The sequence below is a fragment of the Bos javanicus genome, chromosome 18 (assembly GCF_032452875.1).
Source record: "Bos javanicus breed banteng chromosome 18, ARS-OSU_banteng_1.0, whole genome shotgun sequence".
In the NCBI taxonomy this organism is placed as follows: domain Eukaryota; kingdom Metazoa; phylum Chordata; class Mammalia; order Artiodactyla; family Bovidae; genus Bos; species Bos javanicus.
The window spans coordinates 61,662,533-61,688,734 of NC_083885.1; the positions used below are offsets into that span (position 1 = coordinate 61,662,533).

The 26,202-nt window shown below is 41.8% G+C and overlaps 1 protein-coding gene across 1 annotated transcript in view; it reads left to right on the forward strand.

Annotated features, from left to right (window-relative positions):
• Positions 1-639: 639 nt before the first annotated feature.
• The window catches only part of LOC133229472 (cationic amino acid transporter 3-like), a 39,079-nt gene continuing 13,516 nt past the window's right edge, over positions 640-26,202 (forward strand). Inside the window, 4 exon segments of the mRNA XM_061385841.1 lie at positions 640-1,018; positions 1,597-1,753; positions 15,540-15,735; positions 25,434-25,607. Of these exon segments, the coding sequence (XP_061241825.1) occupies positions 640-1,018; positions 1,597-1,753; positions 15,540-15,735; positions 25,434-25,607 (906 nt within the window).

The window sequence follows — 26,202 nt, forward strand, 5'->3', positions numbered from 1 at the left end:
GGGTTAAATCAAGTCTGCAGGCTGTGACTCTTTTTTGACTGGTGTTCAAACAATAGTGAAGATTCCCCTTATACATGGTTTGTAATGTGAATATTGATGTCAGTCTCCTGCATACTGTTGACCCTCCATATCTGTGGGTTCCTCCTCTGTGGATACAGGGACGACATAAATGACTTGACAATCCTCAAGTTTTGGTGACTGTAGAGATGACTGTATGGTGATTTATACTAAGTTACCATGAGGTTTGCTACAACCCTCTGTGAAGCAACTCTGTGAAGTTGGCTCTATTATTTACCATGGCAGCAATTTAGGAAAACAGAAGTAAATACCACAGAGCATAAAATTTGCCATCTTAAAATATTTTAAGCGTCCAGTTCAGTACTGTGGCACATTTTGATGCAACATGTTTTCTTCTCCTCAATCCTCTTATACTTCCAGTAACTTTGAAACATATTAAAAGTCTTCCCTGAGTTTAACAATCCAAAGCTCAGACACGGAAGACTTGCTCAATGTGTCTTTTGACCAACTGCTCCTAATCACTCCATTGCTCTGTGGAATTGGACTCCCAGGCCCAGTGGCAGATGGACCTTCTTGATGGCTTTGTGTCTTACTTTCTCAGCAGATTGTAACCTGTCAGCTATGTCTAGGATGCTGCATCACTATGTTCGCCAATTTAGTCAGAAGCTGGTCCACAGGCGGCCGCTGGAGGTCGGAGCAGAGTCTGAGAGTCCCGAAGCTCATCTGAACACCCTCAACCTGGTGGCCCTGGGTGTGGGAAGAACCCTGGGAGCTGGCGTGTACATCCTGGTTGGTGCAGTGGCCAAAGTGGGAGCTGGACCAGCGACTGTCATCTGCTTCCTGGTGGCCGGCCTGTCCTGTGTGTTGTCTGGGCTCTGCTATGCAGAGTTTGGGGCCCAGGTACCAGGCTCCAGTTCTGCATATCTCTACAGCTACATTACCATGGGACAACTCTGCGCCTTCATCACTGGCTGGAACCTCATCCTGTCCTTGGTCATTGGTGAGTGGATGGATCAGAGGAGAGTGTGGGGCTTAAGATCAGGTTCTAGGAGGTGGGGTTTAGGTCTTCACTCTTTCATGAGAATTTGATTATCCACCTTGTAGGGGGAAGTGGATAATTGTGGCAGGAAAACTCCACAACTTCATTGTTCTCAGCTCTCCCCTGCTTTCCTTAACTGATGGACCAAGAGCCCACAAGGAAAGGGGGCTCTAGGCAGTGGCCAAGAGGGAGGCATGACCCACGGGCTCATCCCCTCACCATACTGAAGTCTCTGCTCAACTGTTTCTTTCATGGAATTTTCCTTTACATCCAGCTTTCAAATTTCAATCCACACCTTCCAGCCCTCCTGGTCCCAACTTCCTGTTACGTTTTCTTACATAACATTAATCTCCTCCTAGCATATTAAATAGTTGATTTATTTTGTGAATCATCTGGGTCTTCCCATGCCAACTCATGAAAAGAAACTCTTTGAGGTCAGGTATTTTGTTTGGGTCCCTCCAAAACAAAATATAGCCCATGGTCCATACTAGGAATTGGTTTATGTTTGTCAGTGAATGTTCCTTCTTCTGCCACTGCAGGCACCGCCTGTATAGCCCAGGGCTGGAGCTCCTTCTTGGACAGCCTGGGGGGAACCACATCTCTCAGGGGTTACAGGGAACTCTCTCTCTTCATGTGCCCTACTTCCTGCCCACCTATGCAGACTTTGTCGCCCTGGCCTGGTGTTGCTGCTCACAGGTGAGAGGGGGTGATGGGATGGGAAGAGTGGGGTGCAGAGCAGAAGCTGAGGTGAGAAAGGCTTGGGGTGGCAAAATGGTGGAGAATGAGGACTGGAAAATAGGGTCTGTGATATGAAAGACAAGAAGGCAAGACATTTCCATTGTTGGTACCTCTGACTGTTGGGGATTGATCATTCATAGGTGTTCAGTTCAGTTCAGTTGCTCAGTCGTGTCCGACTCTTTGCGACCCCATGAATCGCAGCATGCTAGGCCTCCCTGTCCATCACCAGCTCCCGGAGTTCACACAGACTCACGTCCATCGAGTCAGTGATGCCATCCAGCCATCTCATCCTCTGTCGTCCCCTTCTCTTCCTGCCCCCAATCCCTCCCAGCATCAGAGTCTTTTCCAATGAGTCAGCTCTTCGCATGAGGTGCCCAAAGTACTGGAGTTTCAGCTTTAGCATCATTCCTTTCAAAGAAATCCCAGGGCTGACCTCTTTCAGAATGGACTGGTTGGATCACCTTGCAGTCCAAGGGACTCTCAAGAGTCTTCTCCAACACCACAGTTCAAAAGCATCAATTCCTCGGCGCTCAGCCTATTTCACAGTCCAACTCTCACATCCATACATGACCACAGGAAAAACCATAGCCTTGACTAGACAGACCTTTGTTGGCAAAGTAATGTCTCTGCTTTTGAATATGCTATCTAGGTTGTTCATAACTTTCCTTCCAAGGAGTAAGCGTCTTTTAATTTCATGGCTGCAGTCACCATCTGTAGTGATTTTGGAGCCCAAAAAATAAAGTCTGACACTGTTTCCACTGTTTCCCCATCTATTTCCCATGAAGTGATGGGACCGGATGCCATGATCTTCGTTTTCTGAATGTTGAGCTTTAAGCCAATTTTTCACTCTCCACTTTCACTTTCATCAAGAGGCTTTTGAGTTCCTCTTCACTTTCTGGAATTTAGAAAGATGATAATGATAACCCTATATGTGAGACAGCAAAAGAGACACAGATGTATAGAACAGTCTTTTGGACTCTGTGGGAGAAGGCGAGGGTGGGATGATCTGAGAGAATAGCATTGAAACATATATATTATCACATGTGAAACAGATCGCCAGTCCAAGTTTGATGCATGAGACAGGGTGCTCCAGGCTGGTGCACTGGGATGACCCAGAGGGATGAGATGGGGAGGGAGTGAGGAGGGGAGTTCAGGATAGGGAAAACATGTAAACCCATGGCTGATTCATATCAGTGTATGGCAAAAACCACTGCAATATTATAAAGTAATTAGCCTCCAACTAAAATAAATAATTTAAAAAAAAAAAAACCATAAACAGTATGAAAAGGCAAAAAGATAAGACACTGAAAGATGAACTCCCCGGGTCAGGAGATCAGTGGATAAATAAATCCAGAAAGAATGAAGGGACAGAGCCAAAGCAAAAACAACACCCAGTTGTGGATGTGACTGGTGATAGAAGCAAGATCCGATGCTGTAAACAGCAATATTGCACAGGAACCTGGAATGTTAGGTCCATGAATCAAGGCAAATTGGAAGTCGTCAAACAGGAGATGGCAAGAGTGAACATCGACATTTTAGGAACCAGCGAACTAAAATGGACTGGAATGGGTGAATTTAACTCAGGTAACCATTATATCTAGTACTGTGGGCAAGAACCCCTTAGAAGAAATGAAGTAGCCATCATAGTCAACAAGAGTCTGAAATGCAGTACTTGGGTGAAATTTCAAAAACGACAGAATGACCTCTGCTCATTTCCAAGGCAAACCATTCCATATCATAGTAATCCAACTCTATGCCCCGACCAGTAATGCTGAAAAAGCTGAAGTCGAAAGGTTCTATGAAATCTACAGGCCTTTTAGAAATAACACGCAAAAAAGATGTCCTTTTCATTATAGGGGACTGGAATGCAAAAGTAGGAAGTCAAGAAACACCTGGAGTAACAGGCAAATTTGGCCTTGGAGTACAGAATGAAGCAGGGCAAAGGCTAATAGAGTTTTGCCAAGAGAACTCACTGCTGGTCATAGCAAACACCATTTTCCAACAACACAAGTGAAGACTCCACATGGACATCACCAGGTAACCAACACCAAAATCAGATTGATTATATTCTTTGCAGCCAAAGATGGAGAAGCTCTATACAGTCAGCAAAAGCAAGACTGGGAACTGACTGTGGCTCAGATCATGAACTCCTTATTGCCAAATTTAGACTGAAATTGAAGAAAGTAGGGAAAAACCACTAGACCATTCAGGTATGACCTAAATTAATCCCTTACAATTATATAGTGGAAGTGAGAAATAGATTCAAGGTATTAGAACTGATAGACAGAGTGCCTGATGAACTATGGATGAAGGTTCATGACATTGTACAGGAGACAGGGATCAAGACCATCCCCAAGAAAAAGAAATGCAAAAAGGCAAAATGGCTGTCTGAGGAGGCCTTACAAATAGCTATGAAAAGAAGAGACGTGAAAAGCAAAGGAGAAAAGGAGAGATATACCCATTTGAATGCAGAGTTCCAAAGAATAGCAAGGAGAGATAAGAAAGCCTTCCTCAGCTATCAATGCAAAGACATAGAGGAAAACAATAGAATGGGAAATATAGAGATCTCTTCAAGAAAATTAGAGATACCAAAGGAACATTTCATGATACCACACAGTATCTATAAAAATACTAAATCACCATGCTGTCCACCTGAAACTATTATGATATTATAAACCAACTACATTTCAATCATCAAACAACAAACTAGGCATCTATTTTCAGTGAGAAGCTCGTGAACTGCAACTAGAGAGTAGCTCTTGCTTGCAGCAGCTAGAGAAAGCCTTCATGCAGCAAGGAACACCCAGTAGAGCCAAAAATTAGTTAATTAATTAAACATTTAAGAAGAATTCTCCCACAAGAGGGAGCAGGAAGAGTGGAAAGTGCGTACTGACACAAAGAGAGAAAACCCCAGATTATACCACCACCATGGGACAGAATGCCCCAGCTGAAAGGAACCACCAAAGGTTTGAGGAGGTGTCTAATACTTCAACTGGGGCTTCCCTGATGGCTCAGCAGTAAAGAGTCTGTCTGCAATGCAAGAGGCCTGGATTCAATCCCTGGCTTGGAAAGATCCTCTGGAGAAGGAAATGACAACTCACTCCAGTATTCTGGCCTGGGAAATCCTATGAATTGAGGAGCCTGGTGGGCTGCAGTCTGTGGGGTCGCAAAACATCAAACACAACTGAGTGACTTACACTCACTAGTAACATGTCACAGGGCATAAAATTTGCCATCTGAAAAATTTTTTGTGTGCCCAGTTCAGTAATGTGGCACATTTTTATGCAGCATGTTTTGCTTTCCTCAATCCTCTTAAACTTCCATTAACTTTGAAACATATTAAAAGTCTTTGTGTTTAAGAAATCAAAGCTCAGGGACTTCCCTGGTGGTTCACTGGTTAAGACTCTGCACTTTCATTGCAAGGGATGCAGGTTTGATCCCTGGTCAGGGAACTAAGATCCCACATGCCATGTGGTCAAAATAATAATAATAATAAAAATAAATCAAAGCTCAGAGATGGAGAATGTGCCCAATGCATCACTTTGCCTCCTCCTCCCCATCACTCCATTGGTGGGTGAAATTGGATTCCCAGGGCCAAGGGGAGATGACACTCTTGATGGCTTTGTGTCTTGTTTCTTCTGCAGAACGTAACCTCCTCAACTGTGTCCTGGATGCTGCATCAGTATGTTCATCAATTTGTTCCAAAACTGGTCAGCAAGTGGATGCAGGACACCAGGGTAGAGGTTGAGAGACCTAGAGCCGATCTGAACACCCTTGATCTGGTGGTCTTGGGTGTGGGCAGAACCCTGGGAGCTGGCATGTACATCATGGTTGGTGCAGTGGCCAGAGTGAGAGCTGGACCAACAACTGTCATCTCCTTCTTGGCGGCCAGCCTGTCCTGTGTGTTGTCTGGGATCTCTACTATGCAGAGTTTGGGGTCAGGTACCAGGCTCTGGTTATGAGTATCTCTACAGCTACATCAACCATGGGACAACTCTGTGCCTTCATCACTGGCTGGAACCTCATACTGTCCTTAGTCATCAGTGAAATGATGGGGTGGGGAAAGGTGTAGGGCTTAAGAACAGGTTCTAGGAAGTGGGGGTTAGGTCTTCAGTCATTCATGGGCACTTTTTCATTGACCTTCATTGTGGGGTTAAGTGGATAACAGTGGCAGAAAAACCCCACAAGTTTATTGTTCTCGGGTTTATATTGCTTTCCTTAAATGATGGACAGAGAACCCAGAGTAAAGGGAGCTGTAGGGAGCGGGAAAGAGGGAGGCATGACCCACAGGCTCATCCCCTCACTATACTGAAGTCTTTGTTCAGCTGTTACCTTCATGGAATTTTCCTTTACATCTGGACTTAAAATTTCAGTCCTCACCTTCCAGCCCTCCTGGTCCCAACTTCCTGTTATATTTTCTTGCATAACATTGATCTCCTCCTAGCATATTAAATAGTTGACCTATTTTGTGAATCGTCTGAGTCTTTCCACCCTAACCCATGAAAAGAAACTCTGAGAATATTTTGTTTGGGTTCCCCTCTCCCCAAAATATATTCCACATTAGAAATCGATTTATGTTTATCAATGAATGTTCTTCTTCTGCCACTGCACTTACCACCTCTATAGCCAGGGCCTGGAGCTACAACTTTGACAGCCTGATTGGGAAACAACTCTCTCAGGCATTACAGGGAACTTTCTTTCCATATTCCCTCTTTTCTGGCCATGTACCCAGACTTTTTTGCCCTGGGCCTGGTGCCAGGTGAGACAGTGATAGGATGGGAAGAGTGGGGTGTGAAGGGGGAGATGGGATGGGAAAGGCTTGGGGTGGCAGAACAGTAGATGATTAAGCCATTAAAAAGAATACATTTGAGTCAGTTCTAATGAGGTGGATGAAACTGGAGCCTATTATACAGAGTGAAGTAAGCCAGAAAGAAAAACACCAATACAGTATACTAGCGCATATATATGGAATTGAGAAAGATGGTAACGATAACCCTGTATGCAAGACAGCAAAAGAGACACAGAGGTATAGAACAGTCTTTTGGACTCTGTGGGAGAGGGAGAGGGTGGGATGATTTGGGAGAATGGCATTGAAACATGTATAATATATAAGAAACGAATCGCCAGTCCAGGTTCGATGCAGGATGCAGGATGCTTGGGGCTGGTGCACTGGGATGACCCAGAGGGATGGTATGGGGAGGGAGGTGGGAGGGGGTTCAGGATGTGGAGCACGTGTACACCCGTGGCGGGTTCATGTTGATGTATGGTAAAACCAATACAATGTTGTAAAGTAATTAACCTCCAAGTACAATAAATAAATTTAAATTAAAAAAAAAAAAAAAGACCAGAAAGAAAGATCTGTGATATTAGAGACAGGAAGGCAAGAGAGAGGCCATTATTTCCCTTTCTTGGCATTCCTGACAATTTGGGCTGGATCGTTCATAGTTGTAGAGGTGTGCATTTCAGGTTTAAAAAAAAATCGGGGAGGGAGGAGCCAAGATGGCGGAGGAGTAGGACAGGGAGAACATTTTCTCCCCCACAAATTCATCAAAAGAGCATTTAAACGTCGAGTAAATTCCACAAAACAACTTCTGAATGCCGGCAGAGGACACCAGGCACCCAGAAAAGCAATCCAACTCTTCGAAAGGAGGTAGGAAAAAATATAAAAGACAAAAAAAGAGACAAAAGAGGGAGGGACGGAGTTCCGTCCCGGGAAGGGAGTCTTAAAAAGAGAGAAGTTTCCAAACACCAGGAAACCTTCTCACTGCCGAATCTGTGCCGAGCTTTGGAAGCACAGAGGGCAACATAACAGGAAGAAAAAATAAATAAACAATTAAAACTCGAAGACTGCGAGTCCTACGGTAACTCCCCCAGTGGAGAAGCAGCGCAGACGCCTGCACGCGCCATTAGCAAGCGGGGGCTGGGCAGGGAGGCGCAGCGCGGGCTGCATCGCTTAGAGTAAGAATCTGGCCTGAATACCCTGAGCACTATCTGAGCGAAATAATTTGGGCTAGCAAACCAGACTGTGGGATATCTACCACGCGAAAAGCCAGCCCCAACCTAAGACACTGCCAGGCCCGCGCACGGAACAAAGAATTGAACAGAGATAGCCGGCTGCAGACCTTCCCCCTCCGGTGACAGGCAGCCAGAGCCGGAAGGGGGCAATCGCAGCCCCAGAGAGACATTATCTATAAAACTGTAAGCAGGCTTCTTTGCTAACTAAAACTTCTTGGGGGTCTGGACGGTCAACATCTGCCTAAGAAGGTGCGCCGGTTTTACGCCCAGATAACCGAGTGGCAGGGAGGCGATAAGTCACAGCATTGGCGCTCGCCAAACACCTCATCACTTGAGCTGCTCGGACCTGGGAAGAGCACAAAACTCAGGCCCAACTGAGTCTGCGCCTCTGAGGACTACCCGAGTGCCTGAACCTGAGCGGCTTGGACCTGGGAGGTACATGCAACCCAGGGCCAGCCTCGGATTGTTCCCGGCGCAACAACCTAGAGCCCGAGCAGTGTGGGCAGGGAGGCTACACGCGCCGTGAGCGGGGGCAGACCCAGTGTGGCTGAGGCACTGCGAGTGCACGCCAGTGTTAATTGTTTGCAGTATCCCTCCCTCCCTCCCTCCCCACAGCGCGACTGAACAAAGAGAAGAAATACAGTTCCACCCATCAGAACACTGACACAAGCTTCCCTAACCAGGAAACCTTGACAAGCCACCTGTACAAACCCACACACAGCGAGGAAAAGCCACAATAAAGAGAACTCCACAAACTGCCAGAATACAGAAAGGACACCCCAAACTCAGCAATTTAAACAAGATGAAGAGACAGAGGAATAGCCAGCAGATAAAGGAACAGGATAAATGCCCACCAAACCAAACAAAAGAGGAAGAGATAGGGAATCTACCTGATAAAGAATTCCGAATAATGATAGTGAAATTGATCCAAAATCTTGAAATTAAAATGGAATCACAGATAAATAGCTTGGAGACAAGGATTGAGAAGATGCAAGAAAGGTTTAACAAGGACCTAGAAGAAATAAAAAAGAGTCAATATATAATGAATAATGCAATAAATGAAATTAAAAACACTCTGGAGGCAACAAATAGTAGAATAACAGAGGCAGAAGATAGGATTAGTGAATTAGAAGATAGAATGGTAGAAATAAATGAATCAGAGAGGATAAAAGAAAAACGAATTAAAAGAAATGAGGACAATCTCAGAGACCTCCAGGACAATATTAAACGCTACAACATTCGAATCATAGGGGTTCCAGAAGAAGAAGACAAAAAGAAAGACCATGAGAAAATACTTGAGGAGATAATAGTTGAAAACTTCCCTAAACTGGGGAAGGAAATAATCACCCAAGTCCAAGAAACCCAGAGAATCCCAAACAGGATAAACCCAAGGCGAAACACCCCAAGACACATATTAATCAAATTAACAAAGATCAAACACAAAGAACAAATATTAAAAGCAGCAAGGGAAAAACAACAAATAACACACAAGGGAATTCCCATAAGGATAACAGCTGATCTTTCAATAGAAACTCTTCAAGCCAGGAGGGAATGGCAAGACATACTTAAAATGATGAAAGAAAATAACCTACAGCCCAGATTATTGTACCCAGCAAGGATTTCATTCAAGTATGAAGGAGAAATCAAAAGCTTCTCAGACAAGCAAAAGCTGAGAGAATTCTGCACCACCAAACCAGCTCTCCAACAAATACTAAAGGATATTCTCTAGACAGGAAACACAAAAATGGTGTATAAATTCGAACCCCAAACAATAAAGTAAATGGCAACAGGATCATACTTATCAGTAATTACCTTAAACGTAAATGGGTTGAATGCCCCAACCAAAAGACAAAGACTGGCTGAATGAATACAAAAACAAGACCCCTACATATGTTGTCTACAGGAGACCCACCTCAAAACAGGGGACACATACAGACTGAAAGTGAAGGGCTGGAAAAAGATTTTCCATGCAAATAGGGACCAAAAGAAAGCAGGAGTAGCAATACTCATATCAGATAAAATAGACTTTAAAACAAAGGCTATGAAAAGAGACAAAGAAGGTCACTACATAATGATCAAAGGATCAATCCAAGAAGAAGATATAACAATTATAAATATATATGCACCCAACACGGGAGCACCACAGTATGTAAGACAAATGCTAACAAGTATGAAAGGAGAAATTAACAATAACACAATAATAGTGGGAGACTTTAATACCCCACTCACACCTATGGATAGATCAACTAAACAGAAAATTAACAAGGAAACACAAACTTTAAACGATACAATAGACCAGTTAGACCTAATTGATATCTATAGGACATTTCATCCCAAAACAATGAATTTCACCTTTTTCTCAAGCGCACATGGAACCTTCTCCAGGATAGATCACATCCTGGGCCATAAAGCTAGCCTTGGTAAATTCAAAAAAAATAGAAATCATTCCAAGCATCTTTTCTGACCACAATGCAGTAAGATTAGATCTCAATTACAGGAGAAAAACTATTAAAAATTCCAACATATGGAGGCTGAACAACACGCTGCTGAATAACCAACAAATCACAGAAGAAATCAAAAAAGAAATCAAAATTTGCATAGAAACGAATGAAAATGAAAACACAACAACCCAAAACCTGTGGGACACGGTAAAAGCAGTCCTAAGGGGAAAGTTCATAGCAATACAGGCACACCTCAAGAAACAAGAAAAAAGTCAAATAAATAACCTAACTCTACACCTAAAGCAACTAGAAAAGGAAGAAATGAAGAACCCCAGGGTTAGTAGAAGGAAAGAAATCTTAAAAATTAGAGCAGAAATAAATGCAAAAGAAACAAAAGAGACCATAGCAAAAATCAACAAAGCCAAAAGCTGGTTCTTTGAAAGGATAAATAAAATTGACAAACCATTAGCCAGACTCATCAAGAAACAAAGGGAGAAAAATCAAATCAATAAAATTAGAAATGACAGTGGAGAGATCACAACAGACAACATAGAAATACAAAGGATCATAAGAGACTACTATCAACAATTATATGCCAATAAAATGGACAACGAGGAAGAAATGGACAAATTCTTAGAAAAGTACAACTTTCCAAAACTCGACCAGGAAGAAATAGAAAACCTTAACAGACCCATCACAAACACGGAAATTGAAACTGTAATCAAAAATCTTCCAGCAAACAAAAGCCCAGGTCCAGACAGCTTCACAGCTGAATTCTACCAAAAATTTAGAGAAGAGCTAACACCTATCCTGCTCAAACTCTTCCAGAAAATTGCAGAGGAAGGTAAACTTCCAAACTCATTCTATGAGGCCACCATCACCCTAATACCAAAACCTGACAAAGATCCCACAAAAAAAGAAAACTACAGGCCAATATCACTGATGAACATAGATGCAAAAATCCTAAACAAAATTCTAGCAATCAGAATCCAACAACACATTAAAAAGATCATACACCATGACCAAGTGGGCTTTATCCCAGGGATGCAAGGATTCTTCAATATCCGCAAATCAATCAATGTAATACACCACATTAACAAATTGAAAAACAAAAACCATATGATTATCTCAATAGATGCAGAGAAAGCCTTTGACAAAATTCAACACCCATTTATGATAAAAACTCTCCAGAAAGCAGGAATAGAAGGAACATACCTCAACATAATAAAAGCTATATATGACAAACCCACAGCAAACATTATCCTCAATGGTGAAAAATTGAAAGCATTTCCTCTAAAGTCAGGAACAAGACAAGGGTGCCCACTTTCACCATTACTATTCAACATAGTTTTGGAAGTTTTGGCTACAGCAATCAGAGCAGAAAAAGAAATAAAAGGAATCCAAATTGGAAAAGAAGAAGTAAAACTCTCACTATTTGCAGATGACATGATCCTCTACATAGAAAACCCTAAAGATTCTACCAGAAAATTACTAGAACTAATCAATGATTATAGTAAAGTTGCAGGATATAAAATCAACACACAGAAATCCCTTGCATTCCTATACACTAATAATGAGAAAACAGAAAGAGAAATTAAGGAAACAATTCCATTCACCATTGCAACGAAAAAAATAAAATACTTAGGAATATATCTACCTAAAGAAACTAAAGACCTATATATAGAAAACTATAAAACACTGGTGAAAGAAATCAAAGAGGACACTAATAGATGGAGAAATATACCATGTTCATGGATTGGAAGAATCAATATAGTGAAAATGAGTATACTACCCAAAGCAATTTATAGATTTAATGCAATCCCTATCAAGCTACCAACAGTATTCTTCACAGAGCTAGAACAAATAATTTCACAATTTGTATGGAAATACAAAAAACCTCGAATAGCCAAAGCGATCTTGAGAAAGAAAAATGGAACTGGAGGAATCAACCTACCTGACTTCAGGCTCTACTACAAAGCCACAGTTATCAAGACAGTATGGTACTGGCACAAAGACAGAAATATAGATCAATGGAACAAAATAGAAAGCCCAGAGATAAATCCACGCACATATGGACACCTTATCTTTGATAAAGGAGGCAAGAATATACAGTGGATTAAAGACAATCTCTTTAACAAGTGGTGCTGGGAAATCTGGTCAACCACTTGTAAAAGAATGAAACTAGAACACTTTCTAACACCATATACAAAAATAAACTCAAAATGGATTAAAGATCTCAATGTAAGACCAGAAACAATAAAACTCCTAGAGAAGAACATAGGCAAAACACTCTCTGACATACATCACAGCAGGATCCTCTATGACCCACCTCCCAGAATATTGGAAATAAAAGCAAAAATAAACAAATGGGACCTAATTAAACTTAAAAGTTTCTGCACATCAAAGGAAACTATTAGCAAGGTGAAAAGACAGCCTTCAGAATGGGAGAAAATAATAGCAAATGAAGCAACCGACAAACAACTAATCTCAAAAATATACAAGCAACTCCTACAGCTCAACTCCAGAAAAATGAATGACCCAATCAAAAAATGGGCCAAAGATCTAAATAGACATTTCTCCAAAGAAGACATACAGATGGCTAACAAACACATGAAAAGATGCTCAACATCACTCATTATCAGAGAAATGCAAATCAAAACCACTATGAGGTACCATTTCACACCAGTCAGAATGGCTGCGATCCAAAAGTCTACAAATAATAAATGCTGGAGAGGGTGTGGAGAAGAGGGAACCCTCTTACACTGTTGGTGGGAATGCAAGCTAGTACAGCCACTATGGAGAACAGTGTGGAGATTCCTTAAAAAACTGGAAATAGAACTGCCTTATGATCCAGCAATCCCACTGCTGGGCATACACACTGAGGAAACCAGAAGGGAAAGAGACACGTGTACCCCAATGTTCATCGCAGCACTGTTTGTAAAAGCCAGGACATGGAAGCAACCTAGATGTCCATCAGCAGATGAATGGATGGGAAAGCTGTGGTACATATACACAATGGAGTATTACTCAGCCATTAAAAAGAATACATTTGAATCAGTTCTAATGAGGTGGATGAAACTGGAGCCTATTATACAGAGTGAAGAAAGCCAGAAGGAAAAACATAAATACAGTATACTAACGCATATATATGGAATTTAGAAAGATGGTAACGATAACCCTGTATACGAGACAGCAAAAGAGACACTGATGTATAGAACAGTCTTATGGACTCTGTGGGAGAGGGAGAGGGTGGGAAGATTTGGGAGAATGGCATTGAAACATGTGAAATGTCATGTATGAAACGAGATGCCAGTCCAGGTTCAGTGCACGATGCTGGATGCTTGGGGCTGGTGCGCTGGGACAACCCAGAGGGATGGTATGGGGAGGGGGAGGGAGGAGGGTTCAGGATGGGGAGCACGTGTATAACTGAAATTTTTTAAAAAAATTAAAATTAAAAAATAAAAAGAAAAAAAAATCATTGTTGGATGTTGGGTAGCATCTCTGACATTTACTCACTAGATATCAGTGACATCCACCCACACTGTGAAAATCAGGATTCCTCAAGACATTGCCAAATGTCCCTTGGGGGGATGAAATCATTCCTAGCTGAGATTCACTTACTTAGATCTATTGGTTTCTTCTCGGTACGGAGACCAAAGACGTGTTTTCAAATGAGAGGAATTGGTTGGATAACATCACCGACTCAATGAACATGAGTTTGGGTAGGCTCCAGGAGTTGGTGATAGACAAGGAGGCCTGGTGTGCTGCAGTTCATGGGGTCACAAAGAGTCAGACACGACTGAGCAACTGAACTGAACATCACATAAAATTAAACATTTTCCCCAGCTTTACTGAGATACAAAAACAACACTGTCCAAATTTAAGGAGTACCCATGATTTAGTTGATGTATATGTTGTGAGATTATTGTCACAGTAAGACATTAACCATCTTACAGTGTGTGACTCAGTGGGACTTAATACATTCACAATGGTGTGTAACCATTACCTCTGTCTGGTTTCAAACATGGTCATCACCCCAAAAGGAAACCTCGCACCCACTGAGCAGACACTGTCTGTCCATTGGCCATACCCCCACAACCCTCAGCCCCTGGCAACCACTGGTCTGCCTTCTGTGTCTATGGATTTAGTTATTTTGGGTGTCTCATATTCCATCTTTCCCACAGGAGTACTGGTTCTGAGAGCTTGTGAGTCGACCCTGCTTTACAAAGTGTTCACAGACATCAACATTTTGCTTCTCAGTTTCCTCATCCTCTCTGGCTTCATTAAGGGAGACCTACACATCTAGAAGCCCACAGGATAGGACTACAAATGGAACACATCTGAATCCACAGACACCTCTAGGTTAGGAGGGTTCTCTTGGCCATTGTAATGCCTGTGCGGTATGGTGCAGAGCTGGGAACATGGTGGGGACTAAAGACACCTGGGCTGATGGATCCTGGTGTCAGGGGTCTTGGAGCCCAGGACTTGTGGTATTAAGGGAGGAGTCCAATAGAGATGGCTGAACTCACCTCACCCACATTCTTCTTCATTCCTTCTCTCACCATAGGTTGGATGATCTTGGTTCTGAAGGGTTTGTGCCCTTTGGTTTTGATGGGATTCTTCAAGGAGCAGCAATGTCTTTATATGCGTTTCTTGGTTTTGATTCCATTGCCACTAGAGGTAACATGGTCATGGTGTGTCCTATCAGGGATTTGGGCACAGTTTTGGCTGCCCTTGGGCTTAGGGGTTGGGAGAAGGTTAGCTAGCTTTTGGACATAGAAGAGGAAATTTGACTTTGTGATTTCACCTCAGTACGTTTTCCTGACCCAATACTTCCTCCCACCTCACAGTGGGGAAAGCCCTGAATCCTCAGCATTCTATCCCCTTCAGCATCATGATAATGATCTTCATCTGCTTTTTGGCTTATTTTGGTGTCTGGGCAGCACTCACCCTCATGGAGCCCTAATACCAGATTCATCCTGAGAGTCCCTTTCCTCAGGCTTTTCTCCATGTTGGCTGGGGCCCTGCCAGATGTTTTGTGGCTGTTGGTACCCTCTGTGCTCTTACATCCAAGTCAGTGTCATGGTTTTCTCTCCATCAACTGTCAGATGCTGAGGTATCCCAGCCCTTGAGATTGAGAGACAAGAAAGAAGGACACCTTACCCCATGTGGGAGTGTGTGTCTTTTTTCAGTAGAGGAGACTTGTAGCTATGATGGCCTTTCCTGATGTGGGCAGCCTGGGGAGCAGTGTGACCCAAGATCCTGACATCTTTGTCTTCTGGGTCCAGACTGTTCTCCTCCACCTTGACCCTTGCAATTCTCCTGCTGATCATCCTGAGCCTGATCCTGGCCCAGTGGCCAAGCCAGGTGTTCTCTGGAGACCCCATGCTCACAACAGTGGCTGTGCTGCTGCTGCTGCTCATCACTGGGGTCACGGCCATCATCTGGAGGCAGCCCCAGGACCCCTCTCCTCTTTATTTTAAGGTAAGTGACCTTATGTGCCCAAAATATCCACCTTGAGTGAAGAAGGCCTGTGTGCTTTTAGGTTTAAAGATTCTTTGCTGGACCAGGGAAGAAGAGGAGTTACTAAAACCAATGGATGCACCCCTGATCTACACTCAGTGCTTTATATATCCAACCTCAGTAGGCACTGAAGGCAGAGCCTAAATAGAATGAAAGTCTTCCCACCCACGTAGGGTAAGGTCTCCCTCTCAGACATCTGCAGTGTGCTCAGGGATGAAATGACTTTGCCCACAGGTCCCTGCTTTGCCTGTCCTCCCACTGGTGAGCATCTTTGTGAATATTTACTTGATGATGCTGATGACTCCTAGGACCTGGACCCTATTTGGTATCTGGACAGCCATTGGTAAGAGGCTTCCTTGGAAAATAAGATCACCTGAATGATTGAAAAAAAAAAAAAAACATCACCCTACTACCTCTCCCCTAAACTGTGTGAGACACCATAATAGGAGTTCTATTGGCCATTTATAAGTGGGGAGAGGACCTACTTTCCCTTCTCATCATCTCATTTCCCTACTACGATCTGTCATATACTTTGCTGTGTCGGAGACCAATTAGCAACAACCACCAGCCTCCACCTCCCAGACTTGACAAAAACATCTGGTGCTGAATCATCTTAACCACAGGACATAGATGCTCTGTGGCATTCCTCCAAGCACTGGAGGGTCTGCTGGTTCAAGGACACTCTGAGCCTCTATGGAGTGTGAATGTGGGGTGCATTTATAGCCATGAATTTTTTGCCAGTGGACAAAGTGACTTTAAAAGAGAAAGTCGCTGAGTCATGTCCAACTCTTTGCAACCCCATGGCATGGACTATATAGTTCATGGAATTATCAAGGCCAGAATACTGGAGTGGGTAGCCTTTCTCTTCTCCAGGAGATCTTCCAAACCGAGGAATCAAATGGAGGTCTCCTGCATTGCAGGTGGATTGACCATGAAGCCTCCTCTTGGTAATTTTCCATCCACTCACTCACCTTTACTCTGCTGTTGGCTATGACTCCCTGATTTTGAGCCCAATCTCAATCCCCATAGGGCTTCCCTTGTGGCTCAGCTGGAAAAGAATATGCCTGCAATGCAGACTGGATTCAATCCCTGGGTTGGAAGATCCCCTGGAGAAAAGAAAGGCTACCCATTCCAGTATTCTGGCCTGGATAATTCCGTGGACTGACTTTAATGTTGTGCCTTTTTTTTTTTTTTTTTGGCCACAGCGAATGGCTTTTGGGAACTTAGTTCACCAACCAGAGAATGAACCCCAAGTCCACAACAATGAAATCTCCAAGTCCTAACTACTGGACCTCTAGGGAACTCCTAATGTTGTCCAATTTTTATGTAAACTTTCAAAAATATAGTATGTATACAGAAAAGTGCATGCTTCATAAGTGTGCAGTAAGATAAGTTTTCACCAAGAAAGTACCACAATGTAATCAGCAACCAGAGAAAGAAGTAAAGATATTAACCTGCACATTGGAAAACAACTCAGTTCAGTTCAGTCGCTCAGTTGTGTCCAACTCTCTGCAACCCTATGGACTGCAACACGCCAAGCCTCCCTGTCCATCACCAACTCTGGGAGTTTACTAAAACTCATGTCCATTGAGTCAGTGATGCCATCCAACCATCTCATCCTCTGTCATCCCCTTCTCCTCCTGCCCTCAATCTTTCCCAGCATCAGGGTCTTTTCAAATGAGTCAGCTCTTTGCATCGGGTGGCCAAAGTATTGAAGTTTCAGCTTCAGCATGAGTCCTTCCAATTAATATTCGGGACTGATTTCCTTTAGAATGGACTGGTTGGATCTTCTTGCTGTACAAGGAACTCTGAAGAGTCTTCTTAAACACCACAGTTCAAAAGCATCAATTCTTTGGCACTCAGCTTTCTTTATGGTCCAAGTCTCACATCAATACATGACTACTGGAAAAACCATAACTTTGACTAGACAGACCTTTGTGGATAAAGTAACATCTCTGCTTTTTAATATGCTGCCTAGGTTGGTCGTAACTTTTCTTCCAAGGAGCAAGCATATTTTAATTTCATGGCTGCAGTCATCTAACACGGGTGTACATGTGTTCCCCATCCTGAACCCCCGTCCCACCTGCCTCCCCATCCCCTCCCTCAGGGTCATCCCAGTGCACCAGTCCTGAACACCCTGTCACATGCATCAAACCTGGACTGATGATCTATTTCATCTATGATAATACACATATTTCAATGCTATCCTCTCAAATCATCCCACCCTCATCTTCTCCCACAGAGTCCAAAAGTCTGTTCTTTATATCTGTGTCTCTTTTGTTGTCTCACATATAGGGTCATTGTTACCATCTTTCTAAATTCCACACACAGAAATCCCTTGCATTCCTATACACTAATAATGAGAAAACAGAAAGAGAAATTAAGGAAACAATTCCATTCACCATTGCAATGGAAAGAATAAAACACTTAGGAATATATCTACCTAAAGAAACTAAAGACCTATATATAGAAAACTATAAAACACTGGTGAAAGAAATCAAAGAGGACACTAATAGATGGAGAAATATACCATGTTCATGGATTGGAAAAATCAATATAGTGAAAATGAGTATACTACCCAAAGCAATTTATAGATTCAATGCAATCCCTATCAAGCTACCAACAGTATTCTTCACAGAGCTAAAGTTTAAAAATAAAATAAATAAATAAATAAATTCCATATATATGCGTTAATATACTGTATTGGTGTTTTTCTTTCTGACTTACTTCACTCTGTATAATAGAATACAGTTTCATCCACCTCATTAGAACTGACTCATATGCATTCTTTTTAACAGCTGAGTAATATTCCATTGTGTATATGTGCCACAGCTTTCTTATCCATTTGTCTGCCAATGGATATCTAGCACCTGAGATTGCTTCCATGTCCTGGCTATTGTAAACAGTACTGTGATGAACACTGGGGTACACGTGTCTCTTTCAGTTCTGGTTTCCTCGGTGTGTTTGCCCAGGAGTGGGACTGCTGGGTCAAATGGCAGTTGTATTTCCAGGTTGTTAAGGAATCTCCACACTGTTCTCCAGAGTGGCTGTACTAGTTTGCATGCCCACCAATAGTGTAAAAGGGTTCTTTTTTTTCCACATCCTCTCCAGCATTTATTGTTTGTAGACTTTTTGATAGCAGCCATTCTGACCAGCATGAGATGGTACCTCATTGTGGTTTTGATTTGAATTTCTCTTATAATGAGTGATGTTGAGCATCTTTTCATGTGATCATTAGCCATCTGTATGTCTTCTTTGGAGAAATGTCTGCTTAGTTCTTTGGCCCATTTTTTGATTGGGTCCTTTATTCTTCTGGAATTGAGCTACAGGAGCTGCTTGTATATTTTTGAGATTAACTCTTTGTCAGTTGCTTCATTTGCTATTATTTTCTCCCTGAAGGCTTCTCTCTTCACTCTATTTTCTCCCTTCAGTCTGAAGGCTGTTTTTTCACCTTGCTTATAGTTTCCTTCGATGTGCAAAAGCTTTTAAGTTTAATTAGGTCCTATTTGTTTATTTTTGCTTTTATTTCCATTACTCTGAGATGTGGGTCATAGAGGATCTTGCTGTGATTTATGTCAGAGAGTGTTTTGCCTATGTTTTCCTCTAGGAGTTTTATAGTTTCTGGTCTTATATTTAGATCTTTAATCCATTTTGAGTTTGTTTTTGTGTATTGAGCAGTTTCCCCAGCACCATTTGTTAAAGAGATTATCTTTTCTCCATTGTATATTCTTGCCTCCTGTGTCAAAGATCAGGTGTCCATAGGTGCGAGGATTTATATCTGGGCTTTCTATTTTGTTCCATTGATCTATATTTCTGACTTTGTGCCAGTACCATACTGTCTTGATAACTGTTGCTTTGTACTATAGCCTGAAGTCAGGCAGGTTGATTCCTCCAGTTCCATTCTTCTTTCTCAAGATTGCCTTGGCTATTTGAGATTTTTTGTATTTCCATACAAATTGTGAAATTATTTGTTTCAGTTCTCTGAAAAATACTGTTGGTAGCTTGATAGGGATTGAATTGAATCTATAGATTGCTTTGGGTAGTATGCTCATTTTCACTACATTAATTTTTCCAATCCATGAACATGGTATATTTCTCCATCTATTTGTGTCCTCCTTGATTTCTTTCATCAGTTTTTTATAGTTTTCTATTTATAGGTCTTTTGTTTCCTTAGGTAGATTTATTCCTAAGTATTTTATTCTTTTTATTGCAATGGTGAATGGAATTGTTTCCTTAATTTCACTTTCTGTTTTCTCATTGTTAGTGTATAGGAATACAAAGGATTTCTATATCCTGCAACTTTACTATATTCATTGATTAGCTCTACTAATTTTCTGGTGGAGTCTTAAGGGTTTTTTTCTATGTAGAGGATCATGTCATCTGCAAACAGTGAGAGTTTTACTTCTTTTCCAACTTGGATTCCTTTTTTTTCTTTTTCTTCTGATTGCCGTGGCTAAAACTTCCAAAACAAGGCAAGAGCACCCTTGCCTTGTTCCTGACTTTAGGGGAAATGCTTTCAATTTTTCACCATTGAGGATAATGTTTGCTGTGAGTTTATCATATATGGTTTTTATTATGTTGAGGTATGTTCCTTCTATGCCTGCTTTCTGGAGGGTTTTTATCATAAATGGATGTTGAATTTTGTCAAAGGTTTTCTATGCCTCTATTGAGATAATTCTGTGATTTTTATCTTTCCATTTGTTAATGTGGTGTATCACATTGATTGATTTGCAGTTATTGAAGAATCCTTGCATCCCTGGGATAAAGCCCACTTGGTCATGATGTATGATCTTTTTAATATGTTGTTGGGTTCTGTTTGCTAGAATTTTGTTAACTTTTGCATCTATGTTCATCAGTAATATCAGCCTGTAGTTTTCTTTTCTTTCTTTCTTTCTTTTCTCTCTTTCTTTCTTTCTTTTTTTATTGCATCTTTGTCTGGTTTTGGTATTAGGGTGATGGTGGCCTCATAGAATGAGTTTGGAAGTTTACCTTCCTCTGCAATTTTCCAGAAGAGTTTGAGTAGGATAGGTGTTAGCTCTTTACTAAAGTTTTGGTAGAATTCAGCTGTGAAGCCGTCTGGCCCTGGGCTTTTGTTTACTGGCAGATTTATGATTACAGTTTCAATTTCCATGCTTGTGATGGGTCTGTTAAGATTTTCTATTTCTTCTTGGTTCAGTTTTGGAAAGTTATACTTTTCTAAGAATTTGTCAATTTCTTGCAAGTTGTCCATTTTATTGGCATATAGTTGCTGATAGTAGTCTCTTATGATCTTTTGTATTTCTGTGTTGTCTGTTGTGATTTCTCCATTTTCATTTCTAATTTTGTTGATTTGATTCTTCTCCCTTTGTTTCTCGATGAGTCTGGCTAATGGTTTGTCTATTTTATTTATCTTCTCAAAGAACCAGCTTTTAGCTTTGTTGATTTTTGCTATGGTCTCCTTTGTTTCTTTCTTCATTTATTTCTGCCCTAATTTTTAAGATTTCTTTCCTTCTACTAACCCTGGGGTTCTCCATTTCTTCCTTTTCTAGTTGCTTTAGGTGTAGAGTTAGATTATTTATTTGATTTTTCTCTTGTTTCTTGAGGTAAGCTTGTATTGCTATGAACCTTCCCCTTAGCACTGCTTTTACTGAATCCCATAGGTTTTGATTTGTTGTGTTTTCATTTTTGTTCATTTCTATGCATATTTTATTTCTTTTTTGATTTCTTCTATGATTTGCTGGTTATTCAGAAGCATGTTGTTTAGCCTCCATATGTCTGTATTTTTAATAGTTTGGTTTTTTTTTTTTCCTGTAGTTAACATCTAATCTTACCACATTGTGATCAGAAAAGATGCTTGGAACGATTTCAATTTTTTTGAATTTACCAAGGCTAGATTTATAGCCCAGAATGTGATCTATCCTGGAGAAAGTTCCATATGCACTTGAGAAAAAGGTGAAATTCATTATTTTGGGGTGAAATGTCCTATAGATACCAATTAGGTCTAACTGGTCCATTGTATCATTTAAAGTTTGTGTTTCCTTGCTAATTTTCTGTTTAATTGATCTATCCATAGCTGTGAGTGGGGTATTAAAGTCTCCCACTATTATTGTGTACTATTAATTTCCCCTTTCATACTTGTTAGCATTTGTCTTACATATTGCGGTGCTCCTATGTTGGCTGCATATATATTTATAATTGTTATATCTTCTTGGATTGATCCTTTGATCATTATGTAGTGTCCTTCTTTGTCTCTTTTCACAGCCTTTGTTTTAAAGTCTATTTTATCTGATATGAGTATTGCTACTCTTGCTTTTTTTTTTTTTTTTTTTGGTCTCCATTTGCGTGAAATATCTTTTTGCCGCCCTTCACTTTCAGTCTGTATGTGTCCCTTTGTTTGAGGTGGGTCTCTTGTAGACAGCATATATAGGGGTCTTCTTTTTGTATCCATTCAGCCAGTCTTTGTCTTTTGGTTGGGGCATTCGACCCATTTAACTTTGGGTAAATATTAATAAGTATGAGCCCATTGCCATTTTCTTTGTTGTTTTGGGTTCAAATTTATACATCCTTTCTGTGTTTCCTGTCCTGAGAAGATCCTTTAGCATTTGTTGGAGAGCTGGTTTGGTGGTGCTGAATTCTCTCAGCTTTTGCTTGTCGGTAAAGCTTTTGATTTCTCCTTCATATTTGAATGAGATCTTTGCTGGGTACAGTCATCCGGGTTGTAGGTTTTTCTCTTTTATCACTTTAATTATGTCTTGCCATTCCATTCTGGCCTGAAGAGTTTCTATTGAAAGACCAGCTGTTATCCTTATGGGAATCCCCTTGTGTGTTATTTGTTGTTTTTCCCTTGATGTTTTTAATATTTGTTCTTTGTGTTTGATCTTTGTTAATTTGATTTATATCTTTCTTGGGGTGTTTTGCCTTGGGTTTATCCTGTTTGGGACTCTCTCAGTTTCTTGGACTTGAGTGGCTATCTCCTTCCCCATTTTAGGGAAGTTTTCAACTATTATCTCCTCAAATATTTTCTCATGGCCTTTCTTTTTGTCTTCTTCTTCTGGGACTCCTATGATGTGAGTGATGGGGTGTTTAACATTGTCCCAGAGGTCTCTGAGATTGTCCTCATTTCTTTTAATTCTTTTTTCTTTTTTCCTCTCAGCTTCATTTATTTCTACCATTCTGTCTTCCACTTCACTTATCCTATCTTCTTCCTCAGTTATTCTACTGTTGGTTCCCTCCAGAGTACTTTTGATCTCAGTTGTTACATTATTCATTATTGATTGACTCTTTTTTATTTCTTCTAGGTCCTTGTTAAACATTTCTTGCATCTTCTCAATCCTTGTCTCCAGACTATTTATCTGTATCTCCATTTTGTTTTCAAATTTTTTGATCATTTTTACTATCATTATTCTGAATTCTTTTTCAAGTAGACTCCCTATCTCCTCCTCTTTTCTTTCGTTTGGTGGGCATTTATCATGTTCCTTTACCTGCTGAGAATTTCTCTGCCTTTTCATCTTGCTTAGATTGCTGTGTTTGGGGTGGCCTTTCTGTATGCTGGAAGTTTGTGGTTCCTTTTTGTTGTGGAGATTCCTCCCTGTGGGTGGGGTTGGACGAGTTGCTTAACAAGGTTTCCTGGTTAGGGAAGCTTGCGTCAGTGTTCTGGTGGGTGGAGCTGGATCTCTTCTCTCTGGAGTACAATGAAGTGTCCAGTAGTGAGTTTTGAGGTGTCTGTCAGTTTGGTGTGATTTTTGGCCACCTGTATTTTAATGCTTAATGTTATGTTCCTGTGTTGTTGGAGAATTAGCTTGATATGTCTTGCTCTGAAACTTTTTGGCTCTTGGGTGGAGCTTGGTTTCAGTGTAGGTATGGAGGCTTTTGGATGAGCCCTTGTCAATTAATGTTCCCTGGAGTCAGGAGTTTTCTGGTGTTCTCAAATTTTGGATTTAAGCCTCCTGCCTCTGGCTTTCAGTCTTATTCTTTCAGTAGCCTCAAGACTTCTCCATCCATATAGCATTGATGATAAACCATTTAGGTTAATGGTGAAAAGATTCTCCACAGTGAGGGACACCCAGAGAGGTTCACAGAGTTACATGGAGAAGAGAAGAGGGAGGAGGGAGATAGAGGTGACCAGGAGGAGAAGAGGGGGAATCAAAGGTGGGGAGAGCAATCCAGCCAGTAATCACTTCCCTATGTGCTCTCCACAGTCTGGAACACCCAGAAAGGTTCACGGAGTTACCTAGAGAAGAGAAGAGGGAGGAAGATGATAAAGGTGACCAGGAGGAGAAGAGGGGGAGTCAAAAGGATAGAGACATATCTAGCCAGTAATCTATTTCCTAAGTGTTCTCCACAGCCCAGTACATCCAAAGAGTTTCACAGATTGGGTAGAGAACAGAAGGGTAGAGAACAGAAGGGTAGAGAACAGAAGGGGGAGGAAGGAGATAGAGGCGGCCTCCTTTCAAAGAGAATGAGCTGTATTTCTGGGTGCCTGGTGTCCTCTGCCAGCGTTCAGAAGTTGTTTAGTGGAATTTGCTCAGCATTCAAATGATCTTTCGATGAATTTGTGGGGAAGAAAGTGGTCTCCCCGTTCTATTCCTCCACCATCTTAGGACCACTCCCTTCAATCTTAATTTGTAGTGAGATCTAAGAAGTAAGCAAGAGTGAACTATTTGTTATGTCAGTATTTCTTAAAACTGAAGTATAGTTGCTTTTCAATATTATGTTAGTTTCAGATTTACAGCATAGTGCTTTAGTATTTTCACAGATTAGACTCCATTAAAAGTTATTACAAGATAAGGGCTATAATTCCTGTGCTCTACAGTCTATCCTTCTTGCTTTTCTACTATGTACACAGTATAATAGTTTATATCTCTGAAGCCTATATCCCTAATTTTATCCTTCCCACCTCCCTCTCATCACTGATACCCACCTATTTGTTTTCAGAATCTTTGAGTTTGTTTCTCTTTTGCTATATACATTCGTTTGTATTATTTTTTAGATTCCATATATAAGCAATACATGTAAAAATACTGAATTACCATGCTGTACACCTAAAATTAATATATTATAAATCAACTACACTTTAATCAGCAATCAATAAATTAGACATCTGTTCAGGAGTAAAAGCACCTTTGTGGGGGTGGGGGGCAAAGCTCCATGTGCCCAGGGAGCCCTGGAGGAGTCTTGTCCTTTTGTGCATATGGATCACAGGCCGACAGACCTCACTATGGGCTGCAGAACCTGCCCAGACCCCTCTTAGGGTGGTCGTAATGGTGGTGGTGTAACCTGAAGAGTAGTGACCTGGGAAGATTCTCATGCCTGAGAGAATTTGCAGAAGGTCCACTTTCCTGCAGGGAGGTTAAGAGGTTAACAGAATTTCTCCCCTTCCCCCTGCAAGGAAGCATCCCCCCCACAGAAAAGGGAAATGATGAGTGAGTGCTCAGCTACCCTAGTTCTGCAGGATACCTTTTTCTCCACAGCAGCACTGCAGACCTGAAGCTGAACCTCCATGAGGAGGGAGAGGGAAAATATTTGGAAAGACGCAGATAAACATTTCAAAGGGCATGAAAAGGATTGCTTTTCTTAGGGAGTCCAGTTGCATGCCTCTGGGAGTTTCACAGCAGGGAATCTCCCTCCTGCGTCCATGAACACCCTCAATGCCCCAAGTGCTGGACTCACACCTCCTCCAGCCCTCCGGGGGCTCCTTATGGAACCCTTCCCCTGCCACACCCAGGGGAGCTCGGTACACAAGGAGCAACCTCAGCAACTGCGCCCCCGCCCCGCTCTGGGTGAGGGCGCCCGCAGACTGGAGCCGTAGCGCCACCTTCTGGAAATCCAGAGACAGGTTTCCAGGAGGCAGCCTGGTGAGTTGTCAGAGCAGAGAGACAGAAAAGCTTAAGAATTCTCCCACAAGGCCTTCCTCGTGGTTCGGTTAAGAATCCACCTGCCCAGGCAGGGGGCACGACTGTCTGGGACGATCCCACAGGATGTGGGGCAACTAAGCACAAGCCACAAGTACTGAGCCCTCGGGTGACAGTTACTGAAGTTCGTGCTCCCTAGATCCTGTGGTCCACAAGAGAAGCCGCCACAATGAGAAACCCGTGCCTGCAACTAGAGAGTAGCCCTCACTGGCTGCGATTGGAGAAAGCCAGCACAGAGCGACAAAGACCTACTGTGACCAAAAATAAATCAACTGATTTAAAAAAAGAAGAAGAAGACTGAGAAGGAGGAGGGTTGTGAGCTGGATCCCCTAGTTTTACGCTCCTTCTACTTCGGTGTCCTTGCTGATCAATGAATTCAACTGTCCAGGGAAATAATCAAGAAACACAATAGCAATGGAATAGTTTCATTTGACCCAAACTGAGGGCTATAGCTTGGGGGAAACCTCTCAGATAGCTCTGGGGAACTGCTCCACTAAAGCATGTTTTCCAGCAGTCTTACACCTCATCCAAACAAAGC